We start from the raw sequence: 19,337 nt of genomic DNA on the forward strand, positions 1-19,337 counted from the left end.
CAGCAGAACCAGGCTCAGGGAGGGGCAGTCATCTGCTGTGACCACTTGGGCTGAGGGGAGAGAAAAGACATGCTGTGGAAGAGAGCCAGAGATTAATAACAATTAATGATTAAATGCAGAGTGGAGTATAAACAAAGTAAATAAGGTGAATGAAAAGAAACAGTGCATTATGGGAACCCCCCAGCAGCCTAGGCCTATAGCAGCATAACTAAGGGATGGTTCAGGGTCACCTGATCCAGCCCTAACTATAAGCTTGATCAAAAAGGAAAGTTTTAAGTCTAATCTTAAAAATAGAGAGGGTGTCTGTCTCCCGAATCCAAGCTGGGAGCTGGTTCCACAGAAGAGGGGCTTGAAAGCTGAAGGCTCTGCCTCCCATTCTACTCTTAAGTATCCTACAAGTAAGCCAGCAGTCTGAGAGCAAAGTGCTCTGTTGGGGTGATATGGGACTATAAGGTCTTTGAGATAAGATTATTATTAAGACCTTGTAGGTGAGGGGAAGGATTTTAAATTCTATTCTAGATTTAACAGGGAGCCAATGAAGAGAAGCCAATATGGGAGAAATCTGCTCTCTCTTTCTAGTCCCTGTCAGTACTCTAGCTGCAGCATTTTGGATCAGCTGAAGGCTTTTCAGGGAGCTTTTAGGACAGCCTGATAATAACGAATTACAATAGTCCAGCCTAGAAGTAATAAATGCATGAATTAGCTTTTCAGCATCACTCTGAGAAAGGATGTTTCTAATTTTAGAAATATTGCACAAATACAAAAAAGTGGTCCTACATATTTGTTTAACATGTGCATTGAAGGACATATCCTAGTCAAAAATGACTCCAAGATTTCTCACAGTGTTACTGGAGGCCAAAGTTATGCCACCCAGAGTAAGTATCTGGTTTGACACCATGTTTCTAAGATTTGTGGGGCCGAGTACAAGAACTTCAGTTTTATCTGAATTGAGAAGCAGGAAATTAGAAGTCATCCAGTCCTTTATGTCTTTAAGACATTCCTGCAGTTTAACTAATTGATGTGCGTAATCTGGCTTCATTGATAGGTAAAGCTGAGTATCATCTGCATAACAATGAAAATTGATGCAATGTTTTCTAATAATACTGCCTAAGGGAAGCATGTATAATGTAAATAGAATTGGTCCTAACACAGAACCCTGTGGAACTCCATAACTGACCTTAGTGTCTGAAGAAGGCTCCCCATTTACACGAACAAATCAGAGTCTATTAGATAAATATAATTCAAACCACTGCAGTGCAGTACCATTAATACCTATAGTATGCTCTAATCTCTGTAATAAAATGTTATGGTCAACAGTATCAAAAGCTGCACTGAGGTCCAACAGGACAAGCACAGAGATGAGTCCACTGTCAGAGGCTGTAAGAAGATCATTTGTAACCTTCACTAATGCTGTTTCTGTACAGTCTGAAACCTGACTGAAACTCTTCAAATAAACCGTTCCTCTGCAGATGATCAGTTATCTGTTTTACAACTACTCTTTCAAGAATCTTTGACAGAAAAGGAAGGTTGGAGATTGGCCTATAATTAGCTAAGACAGCTGGGTCAAATGATGGCTTTTTAAGTAGTGGTTTAATTACAGCCACCTTACAGTATGGAGCAGAATTATCTCCTTTCCTTTCATAAAGAATCATCCACTTTATCCTATGATTTGTTTTGAAGCACCTTAGTTCTTAATTTTTGAGCAGCTCTTATTATCACTGTCAAACTGATACTTTCAACTAACTTCACTCAGTTAGGAAACTTGCCAATCAAAAGTGCCTATTTGACGACATTCATGGTCTACAAAGCTGACGATAAAGCAGACTCATTCCTGGTTGAGTGTTAGACTACACCAGAGGTGCCCTTTCTAATTATTCTGTTTATTTATTCAGTTTAATTTTCAGGAGTAGTCAAATGGCAGAAGGTTTCCATTTCGGAGGTCTTTTTTTAATTATTATTATTATTAATAATACATCCAGGATTATGTTGTCTTACTGGCTTCAACAATCGGCAACCTCTCATTCATGATGCAAAGGTTGGCTGTTGATTGCACACTGGTGGGGATGAGAATATACACCTCCAAGGTTCTCAGCCACAAATGGGTCGAGAGTCCTCTCTGGTTTGAGGAGGAGTTGCCAGCCCAAGTGGTGGCGCACACAGACACAATTCTACTCTAAAAAATTCTATTCTAAAAAAAAAAAAAATTGCTCCAATCTCAATGTGCATTCTGTATAATGACAATAAAGGCATTCTAAGGAGTTCAAGTAACTCAGGATCTTGTTTACAAGTGGAGCAAGAGTGGAGCAGGACACTGTCGTGGATGTATTGTTGCAGAATCTACAGTGCTGCAAGCGCTGTAACCAGGGTTCTAAATTAACTTTTTTGATCACCAGCCAATGTGGCTGGTAACTCTCTAAAGTTACCGGCCAATCAGAATTTCCACTAGCCAAATTTTATGCGGTAAAAATAAGAGAAATGAGTGCCACTGAATGCATTTAAGCTTTAATTCATAGGCTCTTCTGATGACTTTGTGGTCTCTCATGGTCCTTTATTGTCTTTATTGTCTTTATTGTCTGGACTTTAAAATTATTGGTTCTGACCACGAAATTGTTAGTTTTGTTCTTTTCTTTCCCGTAAGTGCAGCAATTTTGACAAAACATTACTACATTTTCATTGTCAAACACTAGCCATTCACAGCCCATCAGCCATTTGGCATTAAATTTTCTTTTTTTCTTTTCTCTGTCCTCATCATCACCTGCCTCATTCCTCTTCTCGCTCCTTTTCTCCCCCCCAGCTGCCCCAGTCTGTCCAAGTCCCAATCACCGCCGCATTTAGCTTAAAAGTTTTTACTAAGCTAACGTTAACTCCCTCCTCTTTCAGTGTGCTCTCTGTTTAGTTCTGGCCCCGTTTACTTCGCTTCTACCTTGAGTTGCTCTCTGAAGTCTGTTCAGTGGTGTTAGCATTCATTTCCATGGTTTCTCACGCTATTTTCACTACAAACTGCGCACAGCCAATGGGCGTATAATGTCATGATGTAGCGTTAAGGCATATAGTGTTCATGGGAAATGTAGGAAGTACTGCCAGGGGATAAATGACCGAGAACTGAGCCTTATGTATCATGCATGTAATGCCTCTTGCATCACTGGCAAAATTGGCTAGTAAGTTTTTATTAACACCCGCCAAAATGATTTTTTACCCGCATTTGGGGGGTTAGCGGGTGTTAATTTAGAACCCTGGCTGTAACAGTGTGTTGTGAGAGAGCTGACCATTGTGAGTAAAGCTGTCAATTTCCCAGTCAATCTGCATTCCTGCAGATTTTTATGGCCAGGAGCATCTCCCATAGTGTTACAGTGCTCAGGTTTGCGATAGCATGGGAGCTCAGTCATTAAGCACCAAGTAAGAGTAGAAATGCTACTCCTGTTCCTGTGACAGTGAAAGGAGACAGTTGAGGTGAACATCTGACAGTGATGTATCTTTGACAATTCCCACATGAGGTGTTTTGGGTGCATTATATATCAGACACATTGTTGCTACCACAAACCAGACACAGAATATCAGTAGAAAATTGATGTATGCATTCAGTATTCAGAACACATTAAGAAATTTTTAAAGATTTGCTGACAAATTTTCATGAATAACAAATTTCTGCAGAATTCTTTTTGTTGCTGCTTTGTGTTGACCCCCTCTCTGGATTAGTATAGGGAGCATGATGTCAGTAGATTTAGATAGAAAATTTGAATGATGGGTCAACCACACACTTGTTGGGAGCTTGATTAAAACTTTAGTGCCTCTTTTGACTGGGATAAGAAAATGATGATTAAAACCTTGCTTTTTGCCATTATTCTGGCTTTACCTCTAGCTCCACCATGGGGTCAATATGGGTGACTATTAACGCAACTGCTAACTGGTTTGATATTACATTTGAAACAAAAATTGCATATTAGTTGTGGTTTTTGAAAAAGCTAAACTATCTCCTGTAGGTATAGGTTAAGCCTGTTTTCAGTAAAATGCCAAATTTCATATGAAATGTAAAAATGTTAATGAATTTCAGATATTTCATGCAGTAGATATCAAAAACAGCAGTGATTGGTCCACTTGCTGTTTATGCCCTTAAGATCCAAGGACAGGGTAAACGATCACCCAGAGACTGGCAAAAAGCGAATAACCTGGAAATCTGCAACAGAACACAAAAGAGAGGTGAAACATTTTTACAGAGCCCAAGAAGAAGCCAGTGTGACAGGAGGCGGACTTTTGAATCTATTTGTGTTAACCAATCAGAGTCATTTTACAGTCTTACCTAACAAGATCATCTGACCTCCTTCACTCAGTGCACTATCAGCAAAGTCCTCAACAAGGGGCAGTGTCATAATGATGGTGCTGTGGATTACGTTGCTTTTTCTTCATCAAGGATGTAAGTGCTCTTAATTTTCTCTAAAAGTTTTCTATGTAGAGAAATTAGATATCAAATAAATGTGTTGAAAATAAAATACATTTTGTATTGGAATATTTTCTTTTTCATTTCCACACCATTCATTATTGTCTATGTGCTCTCTTAATTTAGCTTCTGTGGTTCAAGTGAAAACCGTTCAGCTTGGTGAACCAGCAACCTTAACATGTGCTTTACCCAATAAAGAGCTCAGCAGTCTAGAAGTCCACTGGTACAAGCAGAGTATCGGGGATGATCTTAAACTGATTTTGACAATGTATGGAACTAGAGCACCTCAGTATCGTCAAGAAATATTTAGATCAAGAGTTAAGGCATTTAATGCTAAAAATTTTAGCAACCTGACCATTTTAAAGACAGTCCAAGAGGATGAAGGAATCTATCACTGTGGAATCATAGAATGGCTTAATCCTGAATGGAGTGCGACATATTTGCTAGTCAAAGGTAACAAACTGACACAAATTTTAAAAAAGTTTTAAGTGTGTTTGAGCAAGTTTTGAAGAATATTTTTATATTAACTATTAAACAGGAAACACTCAGAAGACATGAAACTATAGTGTTGTCCAGTGGCCAACAGTATCAGATCGAGTCCATCCCGGAGACACAACAGCTCTCCAATGCTTGGTCCTCTCTGACTCTGAAAACCAGAAAAGTACAGGAGACCATGATGTCTTCTGGTTCAGAGTCGGATCAGATAAATCTCATCCAAGCATCATCTACACCGACAGGAATAAACATGGATGTGAAAAAAGATCTGACCTTCAGAATAGATGTGTTTATCGTTTCTCTAAGAACGTAAGCTCCTCTGATGCTGGTACTTACTACTGTGCTGTGGCCACATGTGGGGAGATATTATTTGGAAATGGAACTACACTGGATATTCAAGGTATCTGTGCTATTAATAAATGGTAATATTTAAGTGCCAGAATATCCAGTGAACACTGCTTAATTAATTCATTACAAATTCTCATTCACACTCACTCTAGTCTTATCAGGAGGTGAAATCAAGCATATCTTACTTTTAACCATATCTAACTTGATCTTTTTCCACTTTTAATACAGTTCCAGAAAGCAGCATGTGGTTACAGATGGCCAGTACAAGTAATTTTCTGCTGAGCCCTGTCTTGGTTCTGATTGTTATTGCTCTCCTCATTTGCATGATCAGGACCAATGACAGTGATCATTTTAAAGGTAACTGACGTTACTCACAGTTCTCCATGAACAAAAACTAATTAATCTTACATCAGCATTAATCCTTATCTGTATATTCTATAATCAAGCTGCTGTCCTGCAGAAAAACTTCAGTGATCAGAAAATACAGCAGGTAAAGTTCTTAAATCTCAGATTTTTCTTATAAATGTGATTTTTTTTTTTTTTTTTACAGATTGGAGTTTTGAGATTTCTAATAGTTTTTATTTACTCTTTTTTTCCCCAAAATAAGGACACACAGATGTTTTCTACTGTTATCTTTACCATGATGAAAGCTGACAGATGGACAAGAAAAGACACAAATACAATGGGAAGGCAGCAGATCTACTCAAATGTCAAGGCTTTTGGGCTGAATTAGATCTACTTACCAGTAAATTCCTTGTAAAACAATTAAGCGAACATTTGCTTAGAGTTAATAGACTTTTATGTGCTGTAGTTCTGTTCTACTTCTGTATGCGTTAATATCAGTGCATTTAAATGTATTTACATTTGCATAAATCAAAAGATCAGCCCTGAATTGCACATTCCTTGAGTAGTCTGGTCATTAGTGTGTGTTTGTCTTATTCCTTGTCTTATATCTTCTGTTTAGTCAAACCCAAAGAAAAAAAGTCCTCCAAATTCACAAGTATATCAAAGATTGGACATTATTTAAATCACATAGTGCGTGTAAGTAGATGGCCAATAAGTCAGGATGACATGGGTGTCCTCAACATTACCCTGCTCTCGTTCCTCACATTTCCAGTTTTTCTCCACAACAGTTCTATATTAAAGTAGAAATGTGAGATGATTAATTAATTGCAGTCAGTATATACAAGTTTACATGTTTCAACATTTGAAAAGAGACTGGTGATTTTGATCAGTACATTGTGTTGGTATCTGTATCAGAACAAATAAATATGCAACAATGAACTCTTAATTTAGTTTATCACTTCTTCATGTAGAAAATTTGACCCTAGTTTTGCAGTCTTGTAGTAATAAAATGTCCTAAGAAAATTTTATTGTGTATTAGCGTGATTTTTTTAAATCTTTCAAAATATGTAATTTTTTTTTTAAAGTACAAGCTACAACAGTTGTAGTGAATCGCTGAAATTTGTTCAATATCTAATAATAAATAGATAATACAGCATGAGTTTCAGAGTTTATGATATTTTTACACTTTTGGTGAGTCTTTCCTTTTCTTCTTCTCCCTTTTTAACCCTCTTTGTGACGACAACCACTGCTCCATAGTTTATTTCAGATTTCATGACTGAACAGAAGCACTAATTTGAGATTACTGCAAAAGTCTGAATGTGCTTCTGTGCTTTGAGCATCAGCTTGTGTAATGTTGGAACTTACTGTAATACTGTGCTGTGGTGACATGTGGAAGAATATTGGAAATGGAGTTGGATGGGAACTTGGAAGTGCCAGAAGTTCTAGTTGTGGTAAGTTTAGATGTTAGATGTTAGATTCAACTCACTGTCATTGTGCGCATAAGGCACACAATGAAATGATCGTTAGATCACTCATCCAGAGACGAGCATCTACGGTCATGCAGCCAGAGACCGCCGCTACCGTTACGCCATGTGGTTTAAGTGTCTTGCCCAAGGACACAACGCAGCGCAGGGACAGGGGCTCAAACCTGCAACCTTCCGGCTGCAAGGCGAGCGCCTAACCACTGCACCACTGCCATTAAGTACAATCATCATGGGCATAAATGTCAGTGGAATTTAGAGCTTTCAATTATTTCCTTAAACTGCTCTTTTTCCAGGGTGTAATGATTGACTTAAAAAGACTTGGGTGCACAAGTTTGAATTTATTTGGCATTTTCTGTTATCCACACAGGATTAAAAGAATGCATGCAGGCTCAAACATACTGCTCAAAAAAATTAAAGAAACACTTTGCGTCAGATCTCAATGGGAAAAAACTGTGGGAAAAAAACTATACTGATATGGGCTGGGTAATGTGTTAGGAATGAAAGGATGCCACATTGTTTGATGGAAATTAAAATTATCAATCTACAGAGGGCTGAATTCAAAGACACCCTGAAAATCAAAGTGAAAAAATAATATAGTAGACTAATGCATTTTGCTGAAATTTCATTGCAGCAACTCAAAATGGTACTCAGTAGTTTATATGGGCTCTATATGCTTGTATGGATGCCTGACAAAGCAGGTCCATGCTGTAAATGAGATGACAGATGGCATCCTGGGGCATCTCCTCCCAGATATTGAACAGGACATTCCTGAGCTCCTCGACAGTCAAAGGTGCAACCTAACAATGTCAGATGGACCAAAACATAATGTCCCAGAGATGTTCTATTGGATTTACATCAGGCAATCATGGGAGCCAATAAATGGTATCAAGTCATTTATCCTCCAGGAACTGCCTGCATACTTCTTGCCACATGAAGCCAGGCATTGTCGTGCACCAGGAGGAACCCAGGACCCACTGCACCAGCGTAGGGTTTAACAAAGGGTCCAAGGATTTTATTCCACTAACTAATGGCAGTCAGGATGCTGTTGCCTACCTTGTAGAGGTCTGTGCATCACTCCGTGGATATACCTCCCCAGACCATCACTGGCCCATCACCAAACAGGTCACGCTGAACGATGTCACAAGTACCATAATGTTCTCCACAGCTTCTCCAATACATTTCACATCTTCCACTTGCACTGAAGGTGAACTTGCTCTCAACTGTGAAAAGCAGAGGGCACCAGTGATGGACCTGCCAATTTTGGTATTCTATGGGAAATGCCAGTCGGGCTCCATGGTGCCAGACAGGGAACAACGGGCCCACTAGAGGACACTGAGCCCTCTGGCTACCCTCGTGAAGTCTGTTTCTGATTTCTTGGTCAGAGACATTCGCACCAGTGGTCTGCTGAAGGCCATTTTGTAGGGCTCTGGCAGTGCTCAACCTGCTCTTCTTTGTGCAAAGGACCGGATACCGGTCCTGCTGCCAGTCCTACTGTCCTCCTAGAGTAACTGCCTGTCTTCTGGAATCTCCTGAGACTGTGCTGGGAGACACAGCAAACCTTCTGCCAATGACATGAATTGATCTGCCATCCTGGAGGAGCACACTACTTGTGCACCTTCTGTAGGGTTCAGGCATCATCTCATGCTACCAGTAGTGACAGTGACCCTAGCCAAATGCAAAACTTGTGAAACAACAGTCAGAAAAGATGAGGAGGGAAAAAATGTCCGTGGCCTCCACCTGTAAAACTATTGGTTTTAGGGGGGGGTGTTGTCTCATTTTTGCCCCTCTGGTGCACCGGTGCACTAAAGCAGCTAATGAAAAACCCCTTCTTCTTAACTGACCATATCAACATCCCAGAAGTTTAATTAACTTGGTACTATACTCTTCCTTTAATTCCTTTAATTTTTTTGAGCAGCAAATATGCACAGCCACTCAAATTCTATGAACTTTAGCTAAACAAGTTCAAAATTTAAACATATAACCACAGCATTTCCAAATATGTAAGAATGGCATTGGGGCTTTTGTTTGTTTGCTTGTATGTTTTGGTTTTTTCTCAGTGAAATTAATGTGCAGTATTTTCATTCTTATGATCCAAACACAAGTAACAGTACAGATGGCCGTACGTGCCCGAGTTAAATTACCTTTGCATTTAGTGTTGTGATCCATCCATCCATCTATTCTCTTCTGCTTATCCTTTTCAGGGTCACAGGGGATTGGAGCCTATCCCAGCTGTCAGTGCTGTGATATTAAACTTAAATATTTTGTATGGTATAATCTCAAATTTTAACAATACAAAATGTTATCATACCATATCATGATGGACTTTTCTGTGTTCCCGCAGAGCATCGTCTGTGGCACATTGCTTTCTTTTATCCACATCTGCAAATCTCTGGACAGAGAAGGAAGCAATTCTGTTACATTTTTAGATCGTCAGCAGACATTTTGAATTTGACAGTTAATACCTTAAAACTTTAAAGGTTTGTAATGTGTTTTACAGCATCATGATGATGCAGTGAATTTTGGTAATGTTAGGTTTGATCTTTTTTACACAGGAGTGTGGCTGCTCCTCTCTGTTAGCCAGTTACAACAGCTGTACTTGCAAAGCCAATAGCCAATAGGAGAATTAGGCTAACATGTGGTGGAGTGAAATAGTCTTTTCCTAATGATGTCATCTTGACCTTGGTGGAAAATGTCATGAGGTCAAGGAAAGTGGTGAAGGAGAAGGAGGTGATTTCTGCTGGACCACTCCACAAAGCTCCTCACCAGCTCCCTGTACTCTGACTCCTGCCCACACACAATATACCCAACCACTGCAGTATCATCAGAGAACTTCTGCAGGTGGCATGTTTCACTGTTGCCCTGGAAATTGGAGATATGACAATCCACTGTGGTGTCCCAGTATTGCTAACCACCACATCAGATGGGGTTCTCCCAGCTGTACAAACTGAGGCCTCAGTGAGCAATCCATAATCCAATCCAATGGCAACTATAGCTTGCAACAGCAAACCTCAAACACACTTTGATCAATGAAAATAGTTCATAGTCATGATTTATAGAGCTTGTATAAATCCAGGTTCTTCATGAAAGGCAACAGCTTGACAACATAGTTTATTCCAACAGCTTATTGTTGATGATCCTTGTGAGTTTAACAGTTGTTGAAAGTTCAAAACATATCTGACTATGGCATGAAAAGGAAAACACACAGACATGTATTTCACAGAAAGTTGCAGTGATCATTTCCATGATCTGTTTTATCAGATTTGTTGATTGTTTTCATGAAAAGTCAGATGGTGAATTATGGAACTTCCTTTCATAAAGGCCCAGTGTATCCTATGCTAAAGGAGATAATAAAGAAAGCTATCAAGCACCTTTCTTTAGCATTTAGAGATTTTGAACAGCTCTTATAAACAGTGCTCCACAGATTACGTTTGACTCACTTCTCTCAGTTAGAAACCTGCTAATCAAAACTATTCAGGCACACTCATGGTAGACAATGCCAGTGATAAAGTTGGCTTGTTTCTGGTGTTTCTTTGTTTATTATTATGTTCATAACTTTTAAGGACAGAATTTTTAGGCATAAAGCTCAATTTACTGGTCAATCTACATTACTGCCAACACTTATGGCCATGAGCTGTGAGGCGTTTCTGAGAGAATAAGATTGCAGATAAAAGCTGCAGAAACAGGTTTCTTCCATTAGGTGTTGATGGAGTGAGAAGCTCAATCATTAAGCAGCAAATCGGAGTAGAGATGCTACTCCTAATTCTGTGGCACTGAAAGGGGACAGCTGAGGTGGTGCAGACATCTGACAAAGATGCATATTTGACACCTCCAAGGTGAGGTGTTTAAGACACATCCTATATCAGATTGCTGCCACCACAACCCAGACACAGAGAAACAGAAAATGGATGAATGCATCTTGCATGTTCAAAATAAATAAGTGGTATTCATAGTGCATCCAGTCTGTTAAGACTTTTCTGCAGAATTCACTTTCTTGTTGGTTTGTGTTTTTTCTTTTTTTCTTTTTTTCTTTTCTCTTCCCCATTTCTCTGCATGGCCTCTTCTTCTGGACAGAAATGGGGGGAAAGAGGTCAGTCAATAGTGCACAGAAGAAAATTCAGATGGGTCTAACATCCACTTGAAGGAATTTTGCTCAGAGCCTTATCAAGAAAAAGGGTCTTGACAAATAATGATACACAATATATCGGGCTAGGTTTTGTGGATACAGCTGATGCAAAGAAAGCATCCCTACTTTAATTAAGAAAGAATAATCACAGCCAAATCTTGCAGTTGGTATTATTCTGACTTTACCTCTAGCTCCACCATGGGGTTAACCTGTGAGATTTTTAATGCAACTGCCAAATGGCTTGCCATGACCTTTGTTACAAAAATTGAACATTAGTTGGGTAAAGGTCATTGGTTGAGCTTGCTCTTCAGTTCTTTCACAGTGCAAAATTTCATCTCAAATCTAAAATCTAAAATATTATATATTCCAGGGTAGATACCACAAACAGGCGCTCTAACTGTTATAGTTGCCTGCTAATGTGCTTGAAAGCCAAGGACAAAAATAACTATCACCCAAATTTAAGCAAAATTTATGACTCAAGAGTCAAAAATGAAAAGTGAACAATCAGGACAATTGCAGCTGAAGATGAAAGAGAGGTGATATGTTTTACAAAGCCCAGGATGAGGCCAACGTGACAGGAAGTGTATTTTTGAATCTCTTCAGTCTTAACCAATCAGATACATTTTACCGTCTGACCTAATACAACCATCTTACCTCTTTCACTCACTGAAATACCAGTGAAGTCCTGAACACGGAGCAGTGTCAAGATGATCGTCTTATGGATTACATTGTTTTTTTCTCATCGAGGATGTAAGTGTTTGTTTCATTTTTATTATTGTGGTGATAAAAGTTAAAAACTGACATGTTAGAAAGTTGTGTGTAGATTAACAGAAAAAATAACTTTGCATTGAAATGATGCCTTTTTTCAAGTTTGTATCTTTTCTATTCATTCAGATTCTTTGGTTCCAGTGGAAACAGTTCAGCTTGGTGAATCAGCGACCTTAACATGTGCTTTACCCAAAGGGCTCCAAAGTGGAGAAGTCCACTGGTACAAGCAGAGTGTCGGGGAAACTCTTAAGTTAATTATGACACTGTTTAAATCTGCAGCACCACAGTATGGTCCTGAATTTTCTAAATCAAAATTTAAGGTGCATAATGATAACAATTTCAGCAATGTGACTATTTTGAAGACAGTCCTAGAGGACGAGGGATTCTATCACTGTGCGCTCACAGAATGGATTAGGACTAACTGGAGCGGGACATATTTGTATGTAAAAGGTATAAAATTGTACATCCTCATTTACAAAGTTTTTAGCTACTATGACAGCATAATGTTTTTACATTTTATGTTCACAGGAAACTATCAGAAAACATCAGAAAGTGTTGTTGTTCAGGAGCTGATAGGCTCAAATCCACTCCGTCCAGGAGACAATGCAACTTTCCAATGTTCAGTCCGCTCTGACACTGACAGCCAGACCTGTCCCAGAGGTCTCAATGTCCTCTGGTTCAGAGCTGGATCACATGAATCTCATCCAGTCATCTACACTGATGGAAATAAATGCAACAAAAGTGAGAAAAGATTAGATTCACAGAAAAGATGTGTTTACAACTTCTCTAAGAAAGTCAGCTCCTCTGATGCTGGGACTTATTACTGTGCTGTGGCCAAGTGTGGGGAGATACTGTTTGGAAATGGAGCTACACTGGAAGTTGGTATGATTTTGTGTTCAAGTCTGGATGTTACACTCCATATATCATACAAACATGAGTGATAAGACTTTTTGAGGACTGATTTTTTTTTGTTTGTTTTTTTCTAGCGCAAACAACACAATCTGTATTTATTCAAACGGCATTATTAATCATCTGTTTGGCTATTTCTGTCATTGGAAATGTTTTCCTCATCTACAACCGAAGCGCATGTAAACCAATTAAAGGTAAGGAGGTAAAGTTATGTGAAAGGCTAAAATTATTCCATTATTCTTAGTTGTCTTTAACCACAAGCCGTCTGTCTGCTTAACTCTTAGCCCTAAATTGTGAATTATTCTATTCTGCTTGATTTGCACCATACCATGCACTTATTGCCACATTGTAAGGTAACCTTACAATATAAAGTGCCTTGAGGTAACTGTTTGTTGTGATTTGGCACAATATAAATAAAATTGAACTGAATTGAATTCACAGCTGCAATAACATGTCGTCGTATAAATATCATTAACTAGAATTTTATATTTTTACCTTTTATGTATTTATATACTTTTATTTTGTGTGTTGTGATGTGTGAATTGCATGTTCATATTTAGCTATTTTTTCTTATTTACTCTATTGGCTGCAGGTACAAAATATATTTCACTGTGCATTTTACTGTGTACAGCTGTGCATGTGGCAAATAAACATTATCTAACCTTATCTTATGATGGAGAGACTAAACATTTATGCAAAATTATCTTGTAAAACCATGAGGGAGTGTATACATCCCAAATATTCAACATTCCATAGTGGTTATTATTCCTTTGTGTGCCAACATATTTGATTAAGTGCATTCCACCATTATATATTTTTTACTGTAATTTCATGTTTATAGGCGCAGAAAGTGCTATACCTGAAAATGACAACTCATGCCAACCAGTAAGTAATGAAAAATATTGGTATTTTGTTAAACTGTTTTGAAAGTTTAATAAAAAAAAAAAACATCTAAACAAGTATTTTTTGGTGTTGTTTTGTTTTTAATTACAAAGCAGACTGACGTTGATGAAGAACTAAATTACGCTGCACTGAATTTCTCTGAAAGAAAAACAAGAGGAAGAAGGAAGAGAGAGTGCACTGAGAACAGTGTCTACTCTCAAGTTAAATGAATTTCAAGTCAACCTCTCGTCCTGTTACAGACCCCTTTGGTCTTATTATAGTTCTTATGTTAATGTTTGCTGTTACTGATTATGTATGGATTCTCCAAGACTGTAACTTTTTTTGATGCACTGTTGACATCCCTGATTTTCAACTGTATAAACATGTCATGTCTTTTGCAATTAAATAATATTACATTTAATCCCCCTGAATTTTTTTTTTTATGTTTGTTTAATGACATCTATTTGGTTTGAGCTAATTTGTAAGTTTAAAGAAGCAGCAAGAAGGAAAAGCATTTTAAAGAAGAAATCAATTGAAAATCTTTCTACAGATTAAAATTTTTGATAGTATGCAGACATGTGCCAAAAAAGGAAAAATATTAAATAACCTAGAGTTGCTGATGGAGAAACTGCAGAAGATGTTTCATTGCTTTGTCATTCCTATTTACACTGAAAATATGAAAGTTAATAGAACACAGATACATCACAGAGAATACTGTACAGTATCCAACTAATTATATTATAATAATCAATCATGTCTGGAGTGCTAAGTTGGCTTGCAACTTAGCACTCCAACCTGCAGATCACAGAATGGGTCCTGACCCCAGACGTGATCATTTGCACGCAGGCATCAAAAATGAGTTTGTAGTACCCGGCCTTGGCACAGTTCTTCAGCATATCAGGTTTGTGTTTGAAGCTAAGTGCAAAAAGGCAGGGAGAATCTTCTACTATTTAACACACCAACAAAACAAGTTGGACCACAGTGAAAAATACCATTTCTCATCAAGGTAGTATATTTAACAAAATAACTGGTTAGATTTATGAAATTTGGTCAGTTGCATGATTTCTCATATCTGCTAATCTGAAAATGTTTGATGATGCCTGGACATGATGATTGTGTAACATGGCAGGACAGGAGTTGATTGCCCCCTCGTGTTCTGAATCCTGTCTATAAATGCTTTCACAGGTATTGTGCTAGAAAATAATTCAGTTTCTTCGCTAAACTCTGACTCCGCTACATCACACATGTTGGCTAACGTGATTAGTGAAAGAAAACTTACATGCTGAGATTATCACACTTAGTTTGGTCCTTGTCTCTCCTGCCTGTTTCCACACACATCTGTGCATAAATATAATAATGCTACAATACTGTAAGTGTTTTACAGATACACCTCAGTATGCCACTTGGAAAAAGTGGAGAGGATGGTGGTGTAGAGAGGGGTCTCGTATCTCTGATGCCCCTAAGACCTGGACTCAGATGAGTATTGAAAAAATGGATGGAAGGAAGTTTATACCTTAAAAACTCATGTTACACCACCCTTTTCACTGTCCACTCTGGGTCAGGAACTACTGCCACAGGTGGCGGAGTTCAAGGGTCTTGTTCACAAGTGAGGAAAGAGTGGAGCAAGATACTGACAGGATTGGTGTGGTTTCAGCAGTGATGTGGACTCTCTACTGGTAAAAAGAGAACTTAACGTGAAAGCAAAGCTGTCATTTTACTGGTCAATCTACAATCCTACCCCTGCTTGTGGTTGAAGTTCCTGGTAGTGACTGAAACAATGAGATTGCAGATATAAGCAGCAGAAATAACCTCCCTTTGAAGGGTGGCTGGGCTAAGCTTTAGAGAGTTTGGCTTTGAGAGGGGCTTGGAATAGACCCCAGGGCAGACCCAGGGCATGTCAGAGAGATTACATCTCGCAGCTGACTTAGAAACGGTTGGTGAATAGCTGAAGGAAGTGGCTGGGGAGAGGGAGGTCTGGGCACCTCTGCTTAGACAGCGGCCCACCCACAACCCCATAAGATTCCTGAGTACCTTCATCTCTGCTGACATGTCCTGGACTGATAAGAACTCAGCAGTCACTAAAAAGGCACAGCAGCAACTTCACTTTCTGAGAGTGCTCATGAAGAACAACATGGGTCAAGCCAGTGATCTTTTACCACTCCTACATAAAGAGTATGCTGACATACTCTGTCACAGTGTGGTACAGGAACTGTACTGAAGCAGAGAGGAAGAGGCGTTAGCATATCATTAACACAGTTCAGAAAATCATTGACTGCTTTGTCTTGCTGAAAGGACTTGTTCACTTGCCTGCTGCCTACACAGGGCTAAAAACATTTCAAAGGGCCCATCACATGTTAATTTTTACCTGTTTGACCTGCTGCCTTTCTGGCAAGTGTTACAGGTCCTTAAAATCAAGAACAAGCAGACTCGCAGGAAGAGCTTATTTCCCAGTATCACAACCTCAAAAGCACAATTGCCTCTGATTTTAAAATCAGAGCATCAGGTAGTTAGAAGACTCTGGTTAGACAATTGGAGAGGTTGGCTACAGCAGAAGCTCTGCTATATAAACAGGGGTCTGTCCATGTAAGGGCCTCATGTATTAATAATAAGAGTATAAGTGGATGCTGAATCTCATTGGAAGCCAATGAAGGGCTGCAAGAATAGGTGTGATATGCAAGTGATAGCCAATTTTCGTTAGCAACCTTGCTGCTGTGTTCTGCACTAATTGGAGGCGGGCTATAGAGGACTTAGAGATGCACATGAAAAGTGAGTTACAATAATCAAAGTGAGAGAACCTCAGCTTGCACTGATATTTCCTCTGTGTGTCCCACCTCCCATCACCTCTTCTCTGGATGTGCAATAGATTCTCTCCTGTGTAAGTACTTGCAGTATCTTAAATTATTAGAAACTTGCACAATATTCACAATGGTAAAGTCACTGTTTAATACTCGCATCATCAGTAATATTCTGCCTAGTATTGCCACATATGTACCTCATTACCTTACCACCTTACTTTGTATATTATTTTTATATTTAGCAGCTTTTATATCAAACACTTTTTATATAAAAGCTGCTATATAAACAGGGGTCTGTCTGTATAGCGGACTCATATTAATAATAAGAGTATAAGTATTTACTGTGTAAATATATGCATGTTTATTCTTTTTACAGTTTTGTTATACATCTTATGATGACAAAAAGGGCTTCAAATCTAATAAAGATTAACAAATTTCTGCAGCATTTCCTTGTTTTCGTCTTGCTGCATTTAAATAAATATTTTTATACTTCATCGTTCCGTATGATTTAATTTCATAATCATTATATTTAACTGGGATTTTTAGGTTTTCTGAAACCAAATGATGCAAAGAAAGCTTGTTTATTTTGATTGAGTCAAGGAAATCACAGTCTAAATCTTGCATGTGGCATAATTCTTGCTTTACCTCTAGCTCCACCATGGGGTTAATGTGGGTGATATTTAGAGAAATATCTCAACAACTGCTGGATGGTTTGCTATGTAATTTGCTCACCAAATTGCACATTAGTTCTAGTTTCTGAAGAGGGTGAACTATCTGCTGTGGACAGCTGATACTGGTTCAGCTTCCTCTTTAGGTCTTCTTCTGAGGGACAAAACGTCATGGCCCTTTGCACACTTCCTCTGAAATGCAGAGTGTGATCCGCTAAGCTATTTCTTGTAGTAAATACCACAATTAGTAATAGGATCGATTTCCATGTTTAAAATTTGAGAATAAGTACTACAGTGAGACAACCATAAGTTGAAAAGTGAACAATCTGGACAGTTGCAACAGAAAATGAAAATGAGATGATATGCTTTAGAAAGCCCAGGATGAGGCAAATGAGACAGGAAGTGTACTTCTGAATCTGTTCTTTGGTAACCAATCAGATGCCTCTATGGTTTAAGCCAATACGCTCATATAATCTCCTTAACTCACTGAAACATCAATGAGGTCCCCGACAAGGAGCAGTGTCACAATGATTGTGTTATGGATTTCACTGCTTTTTCATCAAGCATGTAAGTACTTTTTTTATTCTGTCCAGTTCTTTTCTTAGTTAAGAATTTTTGTCAAATACATGCATGTAGATCAATACATAAAATATTAATAATATGCTTGTATTTGAATGTTACCATATGATGTTAATTTTTACTTTTCTATGTTTTTCTGTGTTTGAACTCAGATACTTTAGTTCCAGTGAAAACAGTTCAGCTTGGTGAACCAGCAAACTTAACATGTGTTTTACCCAAAGGGCTCAGCAGCAGAAAGGTCTACTGGTACAAGCAGAGTTTGGGGGGTGCTCTTAAATTAATTGTGACTCTGTATAAAAATGCAGCACCAGAGTACGGTCCTGAATTTTCTAGTTTAAGATTCCACTTACATAATGACAACAGTTTTAGCAACCTGACCATTTTGACAACAGCCCAAGAGGATGAGGGAATCTATCACTGTGGGATCTTAGAATGGATTAATCCTCAATGGAATGGGACATATTTATTAGTAAAAGGTAATGAATTGACCTACTTTTACTAACTTTTAATTTGTTTGTAAGTATGTTTTCATGAGTTGCTTTGTGTTGTGTTTTACCCAGGAAACAGCCAGAGGACATCAAACTATACTGTTGTTCAGTGGCCGACAGCATTTGGTCCAGCCCGTCCAGGAGACACAGCGACATTTAACTGTTCAGTCCTCTCTGACTCTGACAATTTGTGTCCTGGGTATTTTAATGTGCTCTGGTTCAGAGCTGGTTCAGATAAATCTCATCCAAACATGGTCTCCACTGATAGAAACAGACATAATGACTGTGAGAGTAGATTTGATTCTCAGAATAGATGTGTTTATCGCTTCTCTAAGAACGTCAGCTCCTCTGATGCTGGGACTTATTACTGTGCTGTGGCTGCATGTGGGGAGATGTTATTTGGGAATGGAACTACACTGGAAGTTGGTATGATTTTGTGATATGTACTGGCAGTTATATACATCATTAAATATGCCCATATGAATGATAAAACTTGTGAAAGTAAATGCATTGATTTTTTTGTTTGTTTGTTTGTTTTTTAGAGGAAAAAACACAATCTGTATTTATTGAAATGGCAATATTAATTGCCTGTTTGGCCATTTCTGTCACTGGAAATGTCGTCCTCATCGTCTACCAAAGACTATGTAACCAATTTAAAGGTAAGCACAATTAGAAGCTAAAAAAATTTTCCCATAATATTTAAATAATGACTAAATATTGAGACATTTTACTCGCAAAATCATAATGCAAGTTCCACTGTGAAATCATAACAAGTCATTCATTGTACATGTTAATAATTGTGCAAATTTTCAACTCTCAATAGTAGCTATTTTTTCCATTCGTACCACCTTGTTTTATTTGACTAATATATTTCCATCAGTGGGATGTCTGCTTATGACAATAAATTGTGACATAAATGCCACATCATCGGCATGGCACTATTTATTTATTATCATAATTTAATTTATCTTCAGGAACAGAAAGTACTTTGTCAGAAGCACAAACTAACAACTTTCAC

At 38.3% G+C, this 19,337-nt stretch overlaps 2 protein-coding genes and 1 pseudogene across 2 annotated transcripts; all 3 read left to right on the forward strand.

Moving 5' to 3' along the window:
- Nucleotides 1-4,368: 4,368 nt before the first annotated feature.
- On the forward strand, nt 4,369-6,011 carry LOC115787388 (signal-regulatory protein beta-2-like; annotated as a pseudogene).
- Nucleotides 6,012-11,937: 5,926 nt separating this feature from the next.
- Nucleotides 11,938-14,019, forward strand: LOC115787137 (signal-regulatory protein beta-2-like). Its single transcript, XM_030739713.1, has 6 exons — nt 11,938-11,980; nt 12,125-12,448; nt 12,527-12,880; nt 12,985-13,101; nt 13,749-13,792; nt 13,903-14,019. The coding sequence occupies exons 1-6, from the start codon at nt 11,938-11,940 to the stop codon at nt 14,017-14,019; spliced, it is 999 nt and encodes a 332-aa protein (XP_030595573.1).
- Nucleotides 14,020-17,779: 3,760 nt separating this feature from the next.
- On the forward strand, nt 17,780-18,759 carry LOC115787138 (signal-regulatory protein beta-2-like). The gene is made up of 3 exons (XM_030739714.1): nt 17,780-17,819; nt 17,984-18,307; nt 18,392-18,759. The coding sequence occupies exons 1-3, from the start codon at nt 17,780-17,782 to the stop codon at nt 18,757-18,759; spliced, it is 732 nt and encodes a 243-aa protein (XP_030595574.1).
- Nucleotides 18,760-19,337: the final 578 nt, after the last annotated feature.

Source organism: Archocentrus centrarchus, chromosome 10 (genome assembly GCF_007364275.1).
Source record: "Archocentrus centrarchus isolate MPI-CPG fArcCen1 chromosome 10, fArcCen1, whole genome shotgun sequence".
Lineage (NCBI taxonomy): Eukaryota > Metazoa > Chordata > Actinopteri > Cichliformes > Cichlidae > Archocentrus > Archocentrus centrarchus.

Coding starts and splice junctions, on each gene's coding strand:
- LOC115787137 (XM_030739713.1), top strand. CDS start 11,938: ATGATCGTCTTATGGATTACATTGTTTTTTTCTCATCGAGGAT. Junction 12,449..12,526: donor GACATATTTGTATGTAAAAG/GTATAAAATTGT, acceptor TTATGTTCACAG/GAAACTATCAGAAAACATCA. Junction 12,881..12,984: donor TGGAGCTACACTGGAAGTTG/GTATGATTTTGT, acceptor GTTTTTTTCTAG/CGCAAACAACACAATCTGTA.
- LOC115787138 (XM_030739714.1), top strand. CDS start 17,780: ATGATTGTGTTATGGATTTCACTGCTTTTTCATCAAGCAT. Junction 17,820..17,983: donor ACTGCTTTTTCATCAAGCAT/GTAAGTACTTTT, acceptor GTTTGAACTCAG/ATACTTTAGTTCCAGTGAAA. Junction 18,308..18,391: donor GACATATTTATTAGTAAAAG/GTAATGAATTGA, acceptor TGTTTTACCCAG/GAAACAGCCAGAGGACATCA.